At 38.9% G+C, this 22420-nt stretch overlaps 3 protein-coding genes, 2 long non-coding RNA genes and 1 pseudogene across 6 annotated transcripts; 4 read left to right on the top strand and 2 right to left on the bottom strand.

Moving 5' to 3' along the window:
* Positions 1-3054: 3054 nt before the first annotated feature.
* Positions 3055-3833, top strand: LOC110944016 (annotated as a pseudogene).
* Positions 3834-4093: 260 nt separating this feature from the next.
* Positions 4094-5888, bottom strand: LOC110941978 (shikimate O-hydroxycinnamoyltransferase). The gene is made up of 2 exons (XM_022183681.2): positions 5332-5888; positions 4094-5084 (listed from the first exon to the last, which is right to left on the bottom strand). Exons 1-2 carry the CDS (start codon positions 5725-5727, stop codon positions 4203-4205), a joined length of 1278 nt encoding a protein of 425 aa, XP_022039373.1. The 5' UTR covers positions 5728-5888; the 3' UTR covers positions 4094-4202.
* A 2453-nt stretch (positions 5889-8341) lies between these two features.
* Positions 8342-9825, top strand: LOC110941979 (shikimate O-hydroxycinnamoyltransferase-like). The gene has a single exon (XM_022183682.2). It carries the CDS (start codon positions 8453-8455, stop codon positions 9728-9730), a length of 1278 nt encoding a protein of 425 aa, XP_022039374.1. The 5' UTR covers positions 8342-8452; the 3' UTR covers positions 9731-9825.
* A 1481-nt stretch (positions 9826-11306) lies between these two features.
* On the bottom strand, positions 11307-13023 carry LOC110941977 (shikimate O-hydroxycinnamoyltransferase). 2 transcript variants are annotated; one of them, XM_035990288.1, is made up of 3 exons: positions 12452-12949; positions 11763-12295; positions 11625-11685 (listed from the first exon to the last, which is right to left on the bottom strand). In XM_035990288.1, coding segments are annotated over exons 1-3 (930 nt in total). In that variant the 5' UTR covers positions 12848-12949; the 3' UTR covers positions 11625-11684. The 2 variants fall into 2 exon arrangements, with proteins under 2 accessions (XP_022039372.1, XP_035846181.1); XM_022183680.2 differs by having other exon boundaries at positions 11307-12295; positions 12452-13023.
* A 5166-nt stretch (positions 13024-18189) lies between these two features.
* Positions 18190-19788, top strand: LOC110941981. Its single transcript, XR_002594533.2, has 4 exons — positions 18190-18782; positions 19208-19239; positions 19502-19610; positions 19696-19788. It is a non-coding gene; the product is annotated as an uncharacterized LOC110941981 (long non-coding RNA).
* An 83-nt stretch (positions 19789-19871) lies between these two features.
* Positions 19872-21141, top strand: LOC118492364. The gene is made up of 2 exons (XR_004893373.1): positions 19872-20005; positions 20558-21141. It is a non-coding gene; the product is annotated as an uncharacterized LOC118492364 (long non-coding RNA).
* The last annotated feature ends 1279 nt before the right edge of the window (positions 21142-22420 follow it).

Raw genomic sequence — 22420 nt, forward strand, 5'->3', positions numbered from 1 at the left:
CGTGTAATACACGGGGTTTTTAAGGATACAATTTTTTTTTATTATTTGGTAGATTTTTCAACCCGACTAACTATACACGGGGTTTTTAAAGATACGGCGTTTTTAGTATTTAATATACAAAATTACATTTATTTAATATGTGTAATACACATGGTTTTTTAGGATATAACTTTTTTTTAGATCTATTCAACACGTATAACATACGGGGTTTTTAAGGATGTAATATTTTTATTATTTGGTAGATTTATTCAACCCGATTATACACGGGTTTTTTAAAAATACGACGTTTTTAGTATTTAGTATACAAAATTACATTTATTTAACCCGTACAATATACAGGGTTCATAAAAATATAATTTTTTTATTAATTAATATATAAAATTATATTTATTCGACTCGTTTAATACACGGGGTTTTAACCTAGTATATACAATAAAGTATTAGTTGACTTTTTATTTCTAATCTGATTTTAATTAATATGTTTATCATAGGCATGTGTGCATCATAATGACTATATGCATGTATACATACATGAATGGAGTTACATGTAACTACTCTCAATAAAAAAATTCCAAAGTAAAAGTCGGGAAACTCATACGCAACTCAAAACAAATTAATAACAGAACCAATGCAGACCGATGATATTAAAAAAAACAAAAAGATCGACAAGAAGTTGAACACCTTCATTCATTTGCTCAGCTTCCAACCCAATGATGTTTATCGGGCTTTGGTAACACAAAAGAGTGACCTTCTAAGTCTAAAGGGTATGGTTCGGCTCATCCCCACGGGGATGAGTCTCTACGTAGGCGCCATGTAGGCGGCTCGTGGGGGATGAGCCAAATGAAGGATGGAGGAGGATGGAGGATGGGGCCCCACCTCATTATTTTATAATTTCCTATGGTTTAATTTAATAACCCAAGTTAATAAAAACTTTATAAAATTTAAAAAACACAACATAAAACAACATAAATAATTTCATTTCATAACATAAAAAAAAATTACATTTCCTAAAAAAAAATACCGAAAATAAAAATAAAAAAATTACGTTTCCTAAAACGGAAATTGCGAAGCCCCCCACGAAGGATCCATAGTCGGAGTGTAACCGGGACTCGAAAAAAAATTAGGTTGGTTCGGATTGGGATTATTCGGGTTGGGGTTGTTTGGGTTGGGGTTGTTTGGGTTGAATGGATTCATGATTGGGAGAGAATGGTATAAAAATTATGGAGTGTTTTTATAAAAAAGGAAGAGAATTGGAGAAGAATGGGAGTAGAATGAGAGAGAATGGTATAAAAATGGATTAGATTGTGGTATTTATTTAAAATGAAAATGATTTTTTTTTATTAAAAATGCCGTTATCAAATAACTAGTTTTCAAAGAAATGGAGCGGCAACCCCGGCTGTGGGGTGCCGGGTTAGATGAGCCGAGCCCCAGGGGGGCGGTGTGGGGGTCCGGCGCCGGGCCTAGCCGGGCATAAGCCGGCCCCCATACCTTCCAGTTAGGTATGGGGGCCGGCTGATGCCCGGCTAGGCCCGGCGCCGGACCCCCACACCGCCCCCCTGGGGCTCGGCCCATCACACCCGGCGACCCACAGCCGGGTCCGCCGATCCAAAAGTTTGAAAAGTAGCCGTTGATGAACGACTTTATTTAATAAAAAAAATTTCCTTTTTCTATAAAATCACCTATTTTCACCATTATTTCCTCACTTTCAACCCAAAACCCTCTCACTTTTATACAATTTTCTCCCTACTTTTATAAAAAAAAATATCTTTTCATCCACAATGGCTTCTAATCCTTGGTGGCCCTCGTCTTCGGATGACGAAGAGGAGATGTTTTTCGCAAACGTTGTACTACGGGCGGGACAGATTCTAATCGAAGAGGAAGAGGAAGACGAGTAGTGTATTTGTTTTAAATTTTTAAATCTAGTCTTTTTTTTTACAAATTTTAGGTAGCATAACTTTTTTTTTTAGGTTATGTAATTTTTATTTATGTTATGTAATGGATTTTATTATCTTCCTTTATGTCGTATTTTTATTTAAATGTTGAATAGTTTTTATAAAGTTAAATAAATAAAAAATAAACAATAAAACTTAAACAAATAAAATGAAATAAACAATAAAAAATATGTGGTGGGACCCCATCCTCCATCCCCCTCCATCCTTCAAATTGGCTCATCCCCTACTAGCGGCCTACGTGGCGCCTACGTGGAGGCTCATCCCCGTGGGGATGAGCCAAACCATACCTTCTGAGTCTAATGGGATCCAAGTAGGCTCAGTGAAGATGGGCCAGCCATATTCATAGCCACCATGGTAAATCGGGAACCTAGCCCAACTTGTTATGATCAAGGTGTTTGTTGTTCCAATCAATTAAATGTTGCTTTCAATCATCCTTATTCATATTTACTAATGCATCATGCATCATGGATTCATGGATTTTACTTACATCGTGTTAAGTAGGTCTCGACTGAAGTTCAACGGTTGTCGCTATAGCTGGTGTTTTGAAGACAACATTGCTGCAAAAACCTGATGAAAATGGTGGTGGAAAGAGGGTCCGTTAATCAGTGGCGATTTTAAGCTTGGTGTCCCTATCACTAGGAAGCCCTTGGTTGTACACACACTTCCAAACAAGGGTCGCGAGGATTTCGAAAGCGTTGTAGCTGATTGTGCCACTGCCACCATCAGCTTCATTTGATTTTGCTTTGAGAATATCAAGTTGGTTGCGTTTTGATTTGAAATGTAAGCACGCTGATTTAGTTATGGTCTCATCTGATGGGACTTGGAGTGATAAGCTAACAACTGGATCCAGGTGGCATTCGACGTGTTCAAAAACAGGTTATAGTGCGTCCTTATGCAAAGGAGGGTTCAGTCTATAAAGGGTGGCATAGTGATGTCAAGGCCACGAGCCATATCAGACCACGTGTTTATAAAGTGCATTACGGATGACTCACCACACTCTGATGCCTAGCAAAACCACACCACATTTGAAACAAATAGATAGCATTCCCGAAAAGCTATGAATCTCTAACCTAGATCTCATGGCCCCAAATTACTACACACCATGTATTTTTACCGGCCCATTGGTGTTGTCAACTTCTTTGATACGAAAGTGATGAAGGATTCTTTGAGGGCGTTGTTAGTTGTGTTTTACCTGATGACAGGGTGATTTATACATGACCAAGATGGTTGGGTTGTGATTGATTGTCAAGGAAAAGGGGCGTTGTTTTAGGAAGCGGGGTCTGATAGCGTTATCGATGATTTTGGTGACTTTGTGCCCCAAATGGAGTTCTTGAAACTCTGGTGGTTAATTACTGGCTGGGAATTGAATCGTATCCTTTGTTGATTTTGCAACTAACTTACTTCAAATGTGGCAGAGTTTCGCTACAAGTTGCATTGTAACATTATCTTGCGGATGGGTCGTCTGCGATACACTTGAGAATCATATGGTCCGTTATGACTTGTGGCTTTGACATCACTCTCCCACCCATTATAGACCGAACCCTCCTTCATGCACGAGACCCGCGACAACACGTTTTTAAGCACATCACATATCACCGCGATCCAACAATGCCGCTCCAAGTCCCATCAGATGAAACCAAAACCATCTACTCAATTTTTAAGTTAGCACGAGACCAACTCGATTTGCTCTAAGCAAAACCAAAGGAAGATGGGTACACAATTAGCTATAGCTCTTTTAAAATTCTCTCCGACCATGTTTGGAAGTGCGTGTGTAATGCCCACGGGTTGCTGGATGATCTAGGCACCAAGCTCAACATCCCCACTGATGAGTGGCCCCGCTTTCATTCACAGCTTCCACCAAGCTATCCCAAAAAATCCTAGTAGAAGTGGTGATTAAAAGCGGGCCATCCATTGGTGGCGATTTTGAGCTTGGTGTCCACATGATATAGCCACGTGTGGCGGTTGGGGCTTTACACGTGCACTTCAAAACGTGGACTGCGAGAATTTCAAAAGAGTTGTAGCTGATTGTGATACCATTTGCTTCATTTGATTTTGCTTTGAGCGAGTCGGTTGCCTTTTGACTTAAGAAGTGAGCACACGCATTTCTTTTTAGTTTCATCTAATGGGACTCAATTGCACCGAACTATAAATGTTTTGTTCTTATTTTATGCAGCATACAAACTCATCACCCCTTAGCATTAAAATACTGTTTTTTTAATTACAGATACAGACTGAATAAATAAATAAAAACTATAAACTACTGATAAAACGGTCCGTTATTGTTGCATACAACAATTTGCTGAAAATCTTCATTTGTTCAACTTCCAGCCCAATGAGGATTGATAAGGCCCCATCGTCTATCTTGCTTGATAACACATAACACCTACATCCTGATGGAATCCGTACAGGGCCCACGTAGATGGGCCGGCCCCATCCAAAGTCCTGAACTGGGAGACCAGCCCAACTTATTACTTGAAGATTCGTTTGATTATAATCCTCACCCTTTAGATCTAGGTGTTGTTCCAGATAATTTAGTGCTGATTTTAGATAATTGTTAGTCATCATCGCCAAAGCATTATGGATTTTACTTGAAGCAAACCAGAAAGGTTTGGATTGAATTTCGCCAGCAGTCGCTTCAGCAGCGGCTGTGAAGATCACATTACCGAAAAAGCCAGGTGGAAGTGGTGGTTGTAAGCGAGCCCGTCCATCGACCGCAATTTTGAGCTTGGTGGTCTGTTCGTCTCGCAGCCCGCGGGCTATACACACGCACTTCCAAATATGGCCCGAGAGAATTTCAAAAGAGCTGTAGCTAATTGTGCTAGCATCAGCTTCCCTTGATTTTGCTTTGAGTGTATTGAGTTGGTCTCGTGTTAAATCGAAAAATGAGTAGACGGTTCTGGTTTCATCTGATGGGATTTTTGGATCTGTGTGGTATTCGACGTGCTCAAAAACGGGTTGTGGTGGGTCTTGTGCACGGAGGAGGGTCCGGTCAATGATGGGTGGGAGAGTGATGTCAAGGCCACGAGCGATATTGGACCATGTGCTCATGAAGTGCATCGTGGACACCCCATCCATGACACGATGGTGCAAACCTACTCCTAGCGAAACCCCACCACATTTGAAGTAAGTTACCTACTCAAAAACAATATATTGTTACATGTCAAGTTAAGTAGAAATGGTTTGCAAATATGTAAAATTAATTATTAATTAATATTTTAAAACTGAACCCTTTTTGTTGTTTTTGAAGTCGGGAGTCTCGGCGAGAGCAACCTTTCTATCTCCAGGATTGTGGAAAGGTTTGTCCCATCCTACCCTCCCGACACCTAACCAATAGATTGCTATGAGTGATATTTTATTGGGTACGTTTGTTTGTTTATACCTGCAAAACGAGCAAAGGATCTAAATCAATTCCCAACAAGGGAAAGAGTTTCAACAACTCAGATTGAGGTGCAAAGTCACCGAAATCATCGATAACACCATCAGACCCGGCTTCCAAAAACAACACACCTTGTCCTTGACAATCGATATTACTCCGACCGTCTTCGCCTTGTGTAAGTCGCCCTGCAAGTGGGTAAAACGCAACCAATGCCCTACTCAAAGCGTCCTTCATCACTTTCATATCAAAGAAGTTGGGAGCACCATTGGGCCGGTAAAAATACACCATTAGTGTGTAAAAGTTGGGGGCAATAAGATCGAGGCAAGAGATCCATAACTTTACCATTGGTGTCTCCTCCGATGGTCTCACAATCGTCGATTCTCTCACCACCACTTTCATTTGTGTTTTTTTGTTCAATCTTCGTTGATGTTCTCAAACCCATTTCCGCCTCAATTATAAATCGACTGAGCAGTCATACATCGATTCCAACATGATTCTTGGACCACTAACCAAGTGCGTGTGTGTGGTTCAAAACTGGTATCAATAAACATATCCACTGCATGATAAAAGTGAAAAATGACAGTTGAGGCCCTTAAATAAATACCACACCCTATCTAGAATAGAATAAATACATACATATTATAGGATAATTATAATTTGAAAACTAACTTGAGTTGAAAAAATCCATGAGGTGACGTAATTAAGTCATTGATCTTAGGCATTTAACAGCGGCACCACCACATAATCTGTAGGAACTTCAATTCAAATTGACAAGAATGGTGGTGGTCTTAAGTCAGATTTTAAATTATCTGGCCAGTGGATGTGAACTATAAATCTTATTCTAGTACAGCAATACACAAGCATGAGAGCATGACGTGACACAATATAAAAAGAGGGTTATATTGGTCAAAAAAGGGTGTACTATTGGCACATTCAAATGCCTATATGCACAATAAAAAGAGTTTTTTTTGTCCTATATGCACACCCTGCAGTGTCGAGTTGTGGCCAAAGTGAAGCGTTTTGGTCCGGTCAACCAGACAAAAGACTGACGGGTCTGTTGACCGCATCAAAACGCCAAGCTTTGGCCGCGTTTTGGTCCGGTCAACAGACCCGTCAGACACCTGTCTGGTTGACCGGACCAAAACACCGCGCTTTGGCTATAGCTCGACACTGCAAGGTGTGCATATAGGACAAAAAACCCCTTTTTAGGCTGACTATCTAAACACCAAGTGTGCAAATAGTCTCCCCGTCAAAAAAACATCAGGACAATATGAAGTAAAGTAAAATTAAAAGAATAGATACCAAAGTATTCAGCACGTTATACAACTTTTTGAGGGTATGGATTTGAGAATGAAATTTTAGTCAACGAACATTTACAACTAGATGGTTTCTGTTACGTGATTTTACTATTTTTATTTATGTGTTAAAGTATCCATGTTGCATGGACTATATATTTGGATTGTTTCTTTATTGTTGAGGGGTGTCACATGTAACTCTTGTTTGGTTATATAATATAACCAAACAAGAGTGAGTTACCAGAGGATATCAAACAAAATCTCCTACCTCCTAGTTTCTCTCTAACCCTACCATTTCAAGCTTAATTTATTAAATTTTAATTTTGTTAATGTCAAGTTCTTTCTGTTTTGTATATAGGCCATGATACAAGCTATGTTAGAACTCCGGAAAATAACTAGAACTCACTCAGGCATTTAAGCAAACATTTGGTGTGTACGATTCTGTTTTGCAATTGAGAAACTACTTTTAATCAATTCATCGCACCCCTCATATCACAAATTGGGAAATCATAAATTAAGTAAATAAAAACGTTTAACAGAACCATCGGTCTCTGCCTTATACCCGACCTGTTTACAACCGAAGCCCGAATCACCTTTTAAGGGCTGATCCTCGATAATGGATTTCATTGTTGGGTTCTGCTCGGTCTGGCCTGGTTCCTTGATCACCCCAAGACACCTCAAGATGGTTCGGGCCAACCCAGTCTATTTCGGCCCAAGACCAAAACCAAAGTTGCACATAACCAAGAACTGGGAATCATCCAGAGCATAACCGAACCCATATGATCTTCAACTTCAAAACGCACTTAAGCCTCAATCAACTTTATAGACCCTATCTGCTCAATGGGTCTTAACATCCCTTAAAGTTGATTGAGGCTTAAAGTGCATTTTGAAGTTGAAGATCATCGAGAATCAAAAACCACAGGTGACTGTAAACAGGTTTTTTAAATTAGAGAGAGATCATTAACGAAGAGGGTTTTTTAAGTACATTCCATATCCATTTTGCTTGGGGGACATGGTTGAGGATAGGAGTTCTTGGAGACGTAGTAGGAAAGGTACAAGTCTATCAAATCCAGTCTAATCCTCTCTCATCCCAAGTCCTCAGAAAGGTGCAAGTCAATCAAATCCTGTCTAATACTCTCATCCCAAGTCAGTTTTGGTCTACCTCTACTCCTCCTTCCCTCCACACTCATGGTTTCCACGGTTCTAACTGTGGCCACTGTCGGTCTCCTCCTAATATGGCCAAACCATCTGATCAACCTCCATTCCCTTATCTTGTCTGATATACTCTAGCAACCCCTAATCTTACCCTAAAAACCTCATTTCTAATCTTGTCCAACCTAGTGTGTCCACACATCCACCGCAACATCCTCATCTCTACTACCTCCGGCTTACGCGCATGTGTGATCTCACATATTCGGAATAAGCTATTCAATTGTAGAGAAACAATAAGAACAACACATGTGAACAAAAACGGACAGATGATGATGACCTATCCTAAGTCTGCAAAAAAAAGGACAAAACTAGAGTAAAGTAATTACCACTAATCCAATGCAATCACTGCCACAGATTTGGACACACAAAAAAGTTCAATTTAATATAAAGATCAAGTTCTTTTACATATAAAATACTATGCATACATAATGTTAGGGCCTCAAGTAAACAACTACAAACATATCACGAATTCACGGATATCCAGGTGATATGACTGGCAGTGGTGGACCTCAAATAAATTACACACTCCATCTTATAGTAGATTGAGGTAGAAGTACGTGGGTTCTAAAAGTTGAAGATCATCTTGCAGGAAAAAAAAAAAGCGAAGATCGGTCGAGATGGAGATCGTGGTAAGAGAATCGACGATGGTAAGGCCCGCAAAGGAGACACCGAGCAAAAAGCTATGGATCTCTAGCCTCGATCTCATGGCCCCAAATTACCACACGCCAGTGGTGTATTTTTACCGGCCCAATGGTGCTGTCAACTTCTTTGATACGAAAGTGATGAAGGATGCTTTGAGCAGGGCGTTAGTTGCGTTTTATCCAATGGCAGGGCGATTTGTACAAGACCAAGATGGTCGGGTTGAGATCGATTGTCAAGGACAAGGTGCGTTGTTTTTTGAAGCCGAGTCTAATGGTGTGGTCGATGATTTTGGTGACTTTGCGCCCCAAATGAAGTTCTTGAAACTCGTTCCAATGGTGGATTACTCTCTAGGAAATGAATCCTATCCTCTGCTGGTCTTGCAAGTGACTTACTTCAAATGTGGTGGAGTTTCGCTAACAGTTTCAATGCACCATTATCTTGCGGATGGGCCATCCGCGATGCACTTTATAAACACATGGGCGGATATGGCTCGTGGCCTTGACATCAACCTCCCACCCTTCATAGACCGAACCCTCCTTCGAGCACGGGACCCACCACAACCCACTTTTGAGCACATCGAATATCACCCAGATCCAACAATGCCGCTCCAAGTCCCATCAGATGAAACCGAAACCATCTTCTCAATTTTCAAATTAACACGAGACCAACTCAATTTGCTCAAAGCACAATCAAAGGAAGATGGGAACACAATCAACTACAGCTCTTTTGAAATTCTCTCGGGCCATGTTTGGAAATGTGTGTGTAAAGCCCGCGGGTTGCTTGACGATCAGGGCACCAAGCTCGACATCCAGACTGATGGACGGGCCCGCTTTCAACCACATCTTCCCCCTGGCTATTTCGGAAATGCTATCTTCACAACCGCAGTTATAGCCACTGCAGGCGAAATTCAATCAAAACCTACCTGGTACGCTGCAAGTAAAATCCATAATGCGTTAGTGAATATGAATAGCGATTATCTAAAATCAGCATTGGATTATCTGGAACAACACCTTGATCAAAAGCCCAAGGTTTCTTATAAATACACGAATCTTCGAATAATAAGTTGGGCTAGGCTCTTGATTCACGAGGCTGACTTCGGATGGGGCCGACCCATCTTCATGGGGCCTACTAGTATCCCATTAGGAAGCTGTTATTTTTTACCAAGCCCGATAAACGATGAGAGCTTATCGATCATCATTGGGCTAGAAGCTGAGCAAATGAAGCTTTTCAGCAAGTTGTTGTATGCAATCTGAAATTAAACGGTTGATAGGATTATTGTGGATTTCATTGCAACAATAATTTATCATCTTATGAATAAACATTGAGTGGCAGGGTTGATGATTGTTTTGACGGTTAAGGTGGTTATTGTGTTTGGATGGTTGATGATGAATGTTATTAATATAAGCATACCAAATTGGCATGTTTTTTTTCCAAATTTGTTTACGAGTTGATGTTACCTGTGCGTTGTGGCGGGTGTTGATCAAGAATGTTTTAGTATAAATATAGACTACATGTTTAGGGTTTATGTACCTCCAATTTTAATCAAAGTATTTTTTTTCTTGCTAAATCTATTCTTGATTATATTCAAGGTCTAGTTTCCAACAGTTACTTTGTAAATTAGGCAATCCAAAAAGAAAGTAGAGATAGACAAGTAACAGAGCCGTCCCTATAGGTTTCTAAATCTAGGCAACGGCCTAGGGCCTCCAAAAAATAGGGCCTCCAAATATTTTAAAAATCTTTATATATCATGTATATTATGCATTAAACCCAAATAAATAACCGATTTTTAAATAAAAGAGCTTAATTCCAACTCCAACCAATTTGCAATTCGTATTTAATTTAGGTCGCCATCTTTATTTTCACTAACTGTAACATCGCACTTGCCCATTTTGCTCAATTGTGTTGTCGATTGAGGAAAAATTAGACGTGAAATTAATGGTGTCGCAAGGATAATCTAGGTTGTTTAACGGCTATTTTTTATAGTGATCTCTATATATTGCGATTCACTTAATCACTATTCTCCCTAAGTTCCTAATTGATACTTTGAATCTTTGACTTTTGATATTGTGCTTGCGACTAAGACTTAGAAGGAAAAAAGCAGAACCGATATTTTCTTTATACCCATTCAAAGGGCCTCACCTCTGTAGTTTGGTTAGGACCTCCAAAAACGTTGGAACGGCTCTGCAAGTAAGCGGGGTTAACAGCTAGAGAGCCGGGCAGTAAACCCGAAAAAAGTATAACATGGTCCACATTACACCAATCTTATAATTAGACGTGTAAAGTGTCGACTATATTTTAGTTGGCAGGTTAAATACATGCCCGTGAAAAATATTTGTGGCCAACATGAAAGATGGAAGACAAGTGAGTACGACGATGCAAGGTTAAGGGCGAGAAGGACGAGAAACGTGGTTGAAGACAAAGGGATGGCCGCTCATGGTGGGTCCGACGTGGAGGAGAGAGCCCTCGTGATCACTAGTAATTAGACTTTAGTTTCATAAATAACTATGAATTGGTGTCGATCAATTAAGACCCTTGATCTGATTAATCCGCATGTTTGTGATTCCGAACATAATATTGGTTCTAAAAGAACTTGCTAAATATATGTGGATTGTCCAAAAACAATAACCAAGTTATACATATACTACTGTATTTTAACCGTCAAAACCATCATAAGAACATTAGCTACATTTAATTAACCCAAAGAGAAACAACGGAAATTCCCATGAATAAAAAAGCTTAATTGCACCAAACAAAAGTTCCCATGAAATGTAAAAGCTTACTCTCTTCTTTGCAACCGATTTGTGTTGTGACACAATTTAACATGCAAACTCATCACAACTTACCATTAACTATATCACCAAAATAAAGTACTATCATTAGCTTTTAAGAACAATAAAATAATAATGCAGAACAAATAAATAAATAAATAACTATAACCTACTGATAAAAGGATCAATTATTGTTGCATACAACAATTTACTGAAAAGCTTCATTTGTTCAACCTCCAGCCCAATGATGATCGATAAGCTCCCATCGTTTATCGGGCTTGGTAACACATAACACCTACCTCCTGATGGGATCCGTGCAGGGCCCATGTAGATGGGCCGGCCCCATCCAAAGTCAGCGTCGTGAATCGGGAGATTAGTCCAACTTATTACTTGAAGATTCGTGTGCATATAATCCTCACGCTTTATATCCAGGTGTTGTTCTAGATAATTGAGTGCTGATTTTAGATGATCGTTAGTCATCATCGCTAAAGCATTATGAATTTTACTTGAAGCGTACCAGAAAGGCTTGGATTGAATTTCGCCAGCAGTTGCTTTAGCAGCGGCTGTAAAGATTACATTTCCAAAATAGCCAGGTGGAAGTGGTGGTTGTAAGCGGGCCCGTCCATCGACTGCAATTTTGAGCTTGGTGGCCTGATTATCTCCCAGCCCACGGGCTTTACACACGCACTTCCAAACATGGCCCGAGACAATTTCAAAAGTGCTGTAACTGATTGGGCTAGCATCAGCTTCCTTTGATTTTGCTTTGAGCGTATTGAGTTGGTCTTGTGTTAACTTGAAAATTGAGTAGACGGTTTTGGTTTCATCTGATGGGACTGTTGGATCCGTGTGGTATTCGACGTGGTCAAAAACAGGTTGTGGTGGGTCTTGTGCACGGAGGAGGGTCCGGTCTATGAAAGGTGGGAGAGTGATGCCAAGGCCACGAGCCATATCGGACCATGTGTTAATGAAGTGCATCGCAGACATCCCATCCATGACATGATGGTGCATACCGACTCCTAGCGAAACCCCGCCACATTTAAAGTATGTTACCTACTCCAAGACAATTGTTACATATATACACATGTAAAATTTTAACTAATATTTTTTAACCGGACAACTCACACACCCTTTAGTCTTACAAGACTTTTAGTGTAAAAATAATTAACAAAATTAGTTTTAAAAATCTGTAAAATTAATATCTTATACCTGCAAGACTAGCAAAAGATCCAAGTCAATTCCCTGATAGGGAAAGAGTTTCAACAACTCCAATTGAGGTGCAAATTCACCGAAATCATCGATGACACCATCGGACTCAGCTTCCAAAAACAACACACCTTGTCCTTGACAATCAATCTCACTTCGGCCGTCTTTTCCTTGTCTAAGTCGCCCTGCAATTGGGTAAAACGCAACCAACGCCCTGCTCAAAGCGTCCTTCATTACTTTCGTATCAAAGAAGTTGGGAGCACCATTGGGCCGGTAAAAATACACCAGTAGTGTGTAAAAGTTGGGGGCAATGAGTTCGAGGCAAGAGTTCCATAGCTTCACCTTCGGTGTCTCCTCGGCTGGCCTCACCATCGTCGATTCTCTTACCACCACCTTCATCTTTGTTTTTTTGTTCAATTCTTGATGATGTTCTAAAACCCATTTCAGCCCCAATTATAAATCTATTAAGCAGTCAATTATTTGAGTGGGCCCACTGTCAGTCAATAATTCATAACTCTCACACTCATTACATCTAAATTCCAATTCCAACAACATATAATTTGCATACACTTTGGTTAATGTAAAAGTCTCACACTAAAAGGGTGATATGACAACTTTTGTTCATTTGAAAGTTTGATTCTGGCATTGAATCTTACAGCGATTGGAATATGATTGACCACAAATTTGGGCTATGCACCAAGCGTACGTGTGTGGTTCAAAATTGGTATCAGTAAACATGTATGATACAAATGGAAAATGCCAGTGGAGTCCCTCTAATAAATACCACACCCTACCTTAGATAGATGAGAATTAATACATATATAGTATAGGGTTGAGTTACGTAAAAATTGATACTTTGGTGTTTTATATTTTTATACATGGTGTCCAGGGGCGGGGCGTACTCACCCCAAATCATTGGTGAGTTGACGCACCATTTGAAAAAATAATTAGTGTTATTTTTTTCTGAAAATTGCATACGCATCCCTTGAAAATTTTCCCTCACACCCCTTGAAAATTTTCAACCGTCACACTTAGAAAAAAATATTACAATGAATTTATAAAAAACTTTAACACTGATTATTATTTAATATATAAGTATATAGGGGATGGTTCAAATGAAAACCACTTTTAACAATTTTGTTATTAAAAATCGCTAGTTTTTGCATATAAAAAAAATTGTAGTACACATGTGTAATAATACACATGTGTACTACAAAAAAAAAATTTGAAAAAAAGTTTTTTTTATATACCTAAAATAGCGAAAATTGGTATGAAAAAAAAAAAAAAAAACTTTTTTGGTATGTTTTTTTTAGGCTTTTTTAGTTATTTTTCAAGTTTCGCGTTAACTAGTGGTTTTCATTTGAACCTTCCCCTAAGTATATAACACACTTTATATAATTATTCTTTAACCATTTATTCACTTTAATTACTTAACTCAATCAAAGCCCAACCTAGAGTCTAATTTTATTAACCCAACCTAAAGAAATTCGAACTAAATAAAAAAACCCAAACCCATCCACCCATTCCAATTTCAAATCCGGCCCCAAAAAAACTCCCAGCGACTTGACGCCACTGCTCACTACCAGACGGTTTTTTTTGCCGGAAAAACCAAAATTCTGACACGACCGACCCATATTACGCTAGAATTCCTATATAGAACTAGTATGGTTTCTTTATTGATTTTTTTTATGTGATGATTAGGTGAAAATATAGATGTATAAGAGTTTGATCTTTTTATGTTTTTGATATTTTTTTGGTTGTTCTAGACTTGTAGTTAAATGATTTTCTTGTTTTATTTATAGCTATGTTTGTTTAAATGATTAATTACAAGCAATCAACATTTAATACTAGGGCTTGAATGTTTGAAAATAAAATTGAAAATTATGAACTATAGCTGAACACAGTGGCGGAACTAGAAGAAATATTCAGGGGTATCCCAAATATTTTTACGATACATTTATAGAACAGAATTCTTTTTACCTGCATTACGGGGCGGGGCGGGACCGATCCTGAAAATTCAAGTGCCCTGGGTGAGCCAAAAAAAGGCCCTTAGGCCTTAGACCATGTGTAGTGGTTAAGAAAAATAATGCCTCCACCATGGGGCATTATCCGACACGTGGCAGTCCAGTCAGCATGGGGCGTTATTGCAAAAGTGGCGTAGTGAGAATAATGCCCAATAATCCCTTTTAGGCGTTTTTTTATAAAAAAAAAGCAACCTAGTTTCTCATTGGCCAGTCAAACCCAGTCAACCCATCACAATCTCTTTTAGGCGTGGTTTTAAAAACGCCAAGCCAATTTTTTTTTCAAAAAAACTGCCCCATAACGCCCTATGTAATGGGGAGGGGGCGTTTTTTTGGATTTTTTTCAAAAATAATGCCCCACTACGGGTGGTCTTACCGAATTAAATTTTATAAACTAGTTTTTTTTTAAGTTATTAGTATTTAGGTTAACGAATCAATATTGAGCATATCACATTTGGGCTAGGCTTTATGAATTAATATTGGCAATAAGTTTTTAGATATTAGATTGGGCTAAGTTTATTTTTAATTTTTAGATCGAAATTAAACAATTCAAGAACTCAAGAAGAAAAGAAATAAAGAATACTCACAACTCACAATCACAATTAGCACAACAATCTAATACACTGTTGGGTTATTATTTGGTTATTTGGGCTAATTACTATTGGGCTATCATTTGTTTTTTTTTGGCTAATATAATCAGTATTATTTGGGCTTGATTTCAGTTTGTAAATTTTTTTTCAGGGGTGTCCTAGTACTTGTTGAGGGGTGTCCTTAGTATAAAAATCGAAAAAAAAAAATAAAATTTTACACTACCAGAAAAAAGTTGAGCCGTAGCCCGTGCTACGCCCCAACCTACATTCGGTCCGCCCCTGGCTGAACATGATTGTTTATTTTTTTTAAGTGTTTGGTGTTGTTTTATGGACTTATGGAGCGATTTATATGTGACAGCCACCATGAGTAAATGTAATGAACTTATAGAGTGTTTAGTATCTCTAGATGATGTTTTTGGTAGATTTTAAAAAATGAAAACCTGTTGTGCATAATTTTAAATATGTTCAAGTGTTTGACGTGTAACAACATTATACCTTGTCGTTGGTGTCTCCTCCGCTCTGGTGGCCTCACCTTCGTCGATTCTCTTACCACCACCTTCATCTAGACTGTTGTGTTGTTTCTTCAGTTCTAGATGATGTTCCAAAACCCACTTAATTCAGCCTCAGTCGGTGCTGTAGATGGGATGTTGACTCTGTATGAGTATGAGGTGTCCCACTATCGGTCCATAGTTTGTATGGGCCAGTTATTTTTTTCCCACGTTTTACACATCAATTATTCTTCTTATGGACAATCAGCTATCAACAAGGGGCGAAGTATAGTGGGTGCCCGGGATGCACTCGCCCACCCCAATGTTTCGATTAGAAGTGTATAAGTTCCGATTTTTCGTCCGAAAATTTTAAAATTATATAGAATTGACCCCCTGATTATTTTTCCTAAATTGTACATCCTAAATATTTATAAACTTTGTATATAAATGCAGTGCCGGCTCAATGTTTTGGGTGGTCTAAAGCGAAATAAAATTTTGGGGCCCTTTTCTAAATGAGTTGCATAACTATTAAGCAGGGGCGGACCTACCCTTTGATGTGGGTGGGCGGGCGCCCCCTTGAACAAAAAATTTTAATGTAAATTTTAGACGAAAATCTTAATCGCACCCTTTGAAAGTTTGGTTATGCACCCTGGTTGCCCCCCATAACTCATCAGATCTCATAGAGTGTTTAAAGTGAGAAAAGAGCAAAGACTAATTCAGTGCGTTTTTCCGGCCCGTGATATGTTGTTTTGTAGCATGTAGGCCGTGGAGTATGGGGCGTGGGTTGGAGTAAAACGCCCAAGACACCACCCCGGGTGGGCTTGGGTTGGGGCGTGGCCCCTTGGGGCTTGGCTTTCAAGCCGGGCGGGGGGCGGGGGAGCAAGGTGAGTTGGCGGATTGTCAATGGCCAAAAGAAAATAGCCGTTGGGCTAGCCGTTGGCCAACGGCTATATGAAAATAAAAATAAAAATTAATTTTTTCTTTCATTTTTTCACTATAAAACTCACATTTTTCTTCCATTTTTTACCACATTCAACCACATCTTCTATACATCTTCAAATTCTCATTCTACAATACGAAAAAATGCATCCTTATAACCGTGCTTATGACCCGACCAACCCGTATGCATTCCAAGAAACTAATCCTAGCCCACCACCCACTCGTCCGATTCCTCGTCCATTTTTCATACACTCTTCTATGCCCCATGAAGCGAGTTATGCATCGCTTCTTGGGAATCGTGTATTTACTAACTTCCCACACTCCGATGATTCGATACCAACCCCGTTTACACAATCGCCCATCAACCTTTCACCAACCTCCATCGACCTTTCACAAAACGAAACCGTTCTCGAAACTCAACCACCCAATGATGGTCCTTCCGCATCGAAACCCATCAAAAAGAGAAGTCATAAGAAAAAAACCGAGGAGGATAAAGTAGTTGAAACCGGCAAACGAAAACAACAAAAAAGGGTCTACGCTGAATAAGTTGCATTGACGAGGGCTTGGTGTGAACAATCTCAACATTCAATGGAATGGTTATTTTTTATATAACTTTGTAATATATTAATATTTTTTTATTAAAATAGGAAATTTGCAACATCGAACCGCCCTGTGGAAATTGGTTAGTAGACTATTCCATGAAGAAACGAGTTAGAAATAGTCTTGGCGTTGAGAGAAGAGATAAAAAACAAATATAAAAGTTAGGATTTTTTTTTTTTTGTAATTTTCTTTCTTTGTAATTTTCTTTATTTAAAAATATTAAAAAAATTAAATTTGTGTTATTGGGTCAGCCCAGCGGGTCAGCCCAGCCGGTCAGCCCACAAGCCCACCAAACCCCCGCCCCCCAAACCCCCGCCCACCATACCGTGTATTCTTGTGGGTTTATCCATGTCTACCACCCATTCCACGTGTCAACCAATGCCCAACCCAAGCCCCAATTCAAGCCCCACCATACCCTATGGTCTAAATGAAGGGAAGAAGATGATGGTAAAGTTGAAAAGAAGTATATATTTAATATATTTTTTATTATTGTTTCATGTACGGTATGATGATGGCTTCAGAGTGATAAGGGTGAACGGGGCGCTTTGCGGGGAGGGGTTCGGTGAGTGGTTTCCCCGCTTGGGAACACCGCCGTCGATCCCTCGGGGAGGCTAAACGGGGAGTGGGAGCGGTGGGTGTTCACCGATGAGAGATGAATTTTTTTTTTTGAGCTTTTCTTTTTTTTTCAATTCTTGATGATGTTCTAAAACCCCTTTCAGCCCCAATTATAAATCTATTAAGCAGTCAATTATTTGAGTGGGCCCACCGCCCACGGTCAGTCATTAATTCATAATTCTCACACTCATTCATCTAAATTCCAACAACACATAATTTGCATACACTTTGGTTAACGTAAAAGTCTCACACTAAAAGGGTAATCAACAGCGGTTAAACATGTCCACCAATTTGACAAGTTTTGTTCATTTGAAAGTTTGATTCTTGGCATTGAATCTTACAGTGATTGGAATATGATTCTTGGACCACTAATTTTGCTATGCACCAAGTGTACGGGTGTGTGGTTCAAAAATGATACTTTGTGACTTTGTGTAAGATGGAATTATATATATATATGGAACCCATTAAGTGGAAGTTTCCTTTGAAATCAATATTGACCATTGGATCTTGCTAAGATTAAATCTCAGCCTTTTAAACTCACATTTTTAACTGCTGTAGTGGCAGTTCTCGTCAGTTTCTTAGGCTGGGAGGTTGCTCCGCCTTTTTCTGCCATCTTCTCCACAAATCACGTTTCCTGCCATGGATCGTGGGTTCAATAAACTCCCAATTATAACCTCCTCCATGATATACACTACGGTTATGTCTCCAGAGTCGTATTACCACTATCTCCAAGCCCTACACCTTCAACTTTCCCTGATCTCTTATCATCAGAAGATCCAATTAGGGTTTCTCCTCCCTCCTCGGGCTTTAAGACCATGGAAACGGGAAGTTCCACCACCAGCACTGTCTATATCCAGTCGACACCGACGCCGCCTCCGTTCTACACCCTTTCGTCCCTTAACACACACTGGCGCCACAAATTAAGGGGTGATGATGGCGTTTGGTGGTTCTTTGAAGACTCGAGTGGTGATCTTTGGTGGCGGAATCAGTAGCGGCTAGCCCACAACCATCATAGTGGGTAGACAACCAACCTAAAAAATATCAAATTGAACAACAAATCGGTATCGGGATCTGCCGTCAGGTGACCTTTAATTTGATTTTAATTTCTCTAATCGTTTTTTATTGATTTGATTCCATTTAGTAATTGAAAATCAGTGATTCGTTTGAAAAAAAAAAGATAGGTTTTAGGTTAAATTTGCATGTAATATATTTTAGTAGTTTTGGGGCTGATTTAAATATGAATTAAAAAAAAACATATTTGATCCGCCAGATTTATGTTCTTAATTATTGACTAAAAACATCAATGGATAATTGATGGTGGTGAAACGAACACTTTCACCGTATTTATGTTCTTAATTCTTATTTGTTTATCCTGTAGTGTTATTTGGTGAATGAAAGTATGAATTCTTATTGGATGTGGGTTTATATTGATCAATCTTAGTTTGCTACATGTTATGATTTTTCTTTTTTATCAGATTATTGATTCATGTACTTTGTGAAAATTAGGTCTTTCAGAGCGGGAAAGGAGGACAATTGAGGTGAATTGTTTATCTTGATAGCATTCCTTAATGTTTTTTGGTATTATGTTTTGAAATTGTTGTTATTGGTGGGTTTTCGTTAATGCTTTAATGTGTTTTATCGAGTTTTCTATGAACTTGAAATAGTATTTTGTTTCGATTATTTGTGGTTGTCCTTTTATTCCACTATTTATCACAGGTCAGTTGAAACTATTATTTTTTTTGCTTCTACTGAAATTAAAAGTGTAAAACATTAAATTTATGATTGTTGTTTTGTGTATAGTTTCTTAAATTTGTCGAGAAGACGACTCCTATAGATGTATATACTTCGGGGAAAGGTTCATCTGCTGCTAGGCAGGCTTACGGCTTCAGGCATTCGTGATAATAGCACTGTAAGCTGTTACAATGGTATATTCTAAGTTTTCTTATTAGTGTTATTAATTATTTTATCTAATTATAAAATTGTGTATGATTTAGCGTGAGTACTATTTGGAAGGAGGAGCCATGGTGTTGGCTGATGGTGGTGTTGTCTGCATAGATCAGTTTGACAAAATGAGACCAGAAGGCAAGTCCGGCTAAAGTACCAGATTGTTGTCTGTCTTTTTTTAACTAAATTTCTGATTTATTTTATATAAATATGTGATTAAAAGGAATTGCAGGCACTAGATAAGTGATTAAAAAGAAAAAGGAGGGCATGCGGAATTGAGAGGTGCAACAGAACCCTTTTGGATGCGTGGTTTCTCACGGTTGTATATCCGGAACGGCCAGAAGAACTAAGGCGACGAAAGTAAGTTCATGAAAGTTGGTTTTTTTACATTTATTAATGTTTGTTAGCACATACATATATACGTGTGTGTGTATTTGTATTAATGTATTTTATTTTAGTATAATTTAAATTAGAAAAAAAAAATCAATTCCATACAAATAAATAAATCAAGTTTCGCGCATCAAGTTTCCCAAAGATCGTGCACCTCCGGTACAATAAAAGGGTTGTGGTGCCTAATAATGGGCCCAACATCTCACACCTTATTTTTGCCGATGATGTGATGTTGGTCGGCGAATGGTCGGAGCAAAATATTATAAAAGGGGAAGTAGGAGACGATGCGCAAAACTTTTGGTCGGATTGGTGGATCGGGGAAGCTCCTCTCCAATTTCTTTTTCCGGCTCTATATAACCTGGAGATGATAAAAGGCTGCCTGATTAAAGATCGCATCATACATACGGGGCCTAATATCATAATGAGTTGGAGCTAGAGACACAAACCAAACTCGGCACAGGAGGTTAATGAACCTTTCCAGTGTTGTGACCTTATTTTTCAGTTATCCTTGTATGATCGCAGGGTTGTTTAGAAATGGATGGAAGCCTCTAATGGATGTTTTTCTGTCAAAACTCTAAGGAGCATGATATCGGACCGGAAATGGGCTTCCACAAACCAAGTCTTTGTTTGGGTATCTTGTGTTCCAAAAAAAAAAAAAAAACCATTTTTGCTTGGCACGCCAACATGGATTTTCTTCCTATGCTCGTGGCACTAGATGTAGAAGGCTATCCATTCCATCAAAAGTATGTAAACTCTGTGGGTTGGCAGACGAGTCGTTAGAACATTTTTTGACTGGATGCTATATTGCAAGTGTAGTATGGCAACGGATTTCAACATGGTGCTCTATACCGCCGATCTTCGCATTCCAGTTGGATGATATGGTTGACTCGAAACAGTATTATTTTACTCGTGAATGGATCGATTTGTTAGCAATGTTGTTTGAGTCTCTGTTTTTTTTTTTTTGTGTTTAGATTTGTAGTTTGTTGAGCAATGTAAGATTCTTGTAGTTAGTTTGTTACCTATTACAAGATTTGGCTCAAATGGATATAATATCCAACCAACTGGAACAAAAAGCTGACATTTTTTATAATCATATTTTCCACTCTTTTATCATTCGTTGACAGTTATTAATTGATTTATTATTTCCAATAAAACAAAATATTATTCCAACAGGTTATTATAATTTGATTTTTTTTTTTTTTGCTACTAACAGTTATATTTTTGTTAAATATTGTGTACACATTCTATTAGTCATAACTTTTTTTCTACTTGTAATGTTTTTGTGATAACTCAACCATTTGTTAAGAATTAAGAAGATATAGACCTTGTCATTTATACAGGAGAGGTGAACGCCAACGATGGCACAATTCTCACATCGGCTAACAAACGTGCCACGGATCAATATCGAGCTTCCAATCTAAGTTATTTAAATTTTCTCCAACCTTACTTTTTCGTTTTTTTGGCATATTTTACATGTCAATGTGAACTCATTTGCCTACCGTTTACTTTTGCATTAAAATGACACCCTTTCATGTTTTAGTGCTCTATCAGTTTTATTTTCTATCGCTTTGTGGTTGTAGGTTGTTAACGTTTGTTTTCCTTATATAAATTAAAGAATGGTGTTTTTGTGTGTCATATTGTTTAATTTTGTGTATGCTTAATATAGGGTTATAGGTTAGCTTTGTATGTGACGTTGTTCATATGATTTTGTGTTCTATTTATTTCTTTATGTTCATAGGTTTATTCATGTTGTTATTATATAATACGTTAACGTAACCTGTCCGCCGGACGGGTATTAAACTACGCGTTGTTTTGGTTTATGAGCAGATAAAGCTACGCGCTTTCGAATGGGCGGTGGTTATGTCGCCGACATCGATTTGGGGCAAAGCGGTGGTGGTCGATGTTGGTAGGTGATGCCGGTTTGGGGAAGAGCGACGGTGATTTGTGGTAGTAAGGCTACACGGTATGGAGGAACGGCCTCCACCGTCTTGGACCGGCGACGCACCGAACACCACGCCGCCCCCTCCCGTCCTCGTCCTCGGCGTCCTCTGCTCGACGTTGGGGACGATCACAAAAAGACAAAAATTATTCCCCCCTCCTCTCACACAACCCTATACATACAATATATACATACACATTTTAGGTCCATCCTCCCATTTCCACACCTCCATCCTCTTTGCCCCATCCTAATGCCCATCCTACGTGTCGCTTACGTGGCGGACCATCCTCCAAGGGAGGACCATCACCATACCCTGTAGCCTAAGCGGTGTAGATGCCCTAAAAATGGATATTGGTGGAGTGGATGACACGTGTGGGGCATTGTTATGCTATTAGCGCAACCCGTCCAACGGACGGTTATTAAACTAGTTTAATTAGGATAGAGTT

This window comes from Helianthus annuus, chromosome 5, assembly GCF_002127325.2.
Source record: "Helianthus annuus cultivar XRQ/B chromosome 5, HanXRQr2.0-SUNRISE, whole genome shotgun sequence".
In the NCBI taxonomy this organism is placed as follows: Eukaryota; Viridiplantae; Streptophyta; class Magnoliopsida; order Asterales; family Asteraceae; genus Helianthus; species Helianthus annuus.

Bases quoted from the DNA above. Each gene is read 5' to 3' on its own strand.
- LOC110941978 (XM_022183681.2), bottom strand. From the start codon at position 5,727: ATGAAAGTGGTGGTGAGAGAATCGACGATTGTGAGACCATCGGAGGAG. The intron at 5,085-5,331 runs GTATAAACAAAC...GTTTTTGAGTAG, and splicing joins ATCCTTTGCTCGTTTTGCAG to GTAACTTACTTCAAATGTGG.
- LOC110941979 (XM_022183682.2), top strand. From the start codon at position 8,453: ATGGAGATCGTGGTAAGAGAATCGACGATGGTAAGGCCCGCAAAGGAG.
- LOC110941977 (XM_022183680.2), bottom strand. From the start codon at position 12,847: ATGAAGGTGGTGGTAAGAGAATCGACGATGGTGAGGCCAGCCGAGGAG. The intron at 12,296-12,451 runs GTATAAGATATT...GTCTTGGAGTAG, and splicing joins ATCTTTTGCTAGTCTTGCAG to GTAACATACTTTAAATGTGG.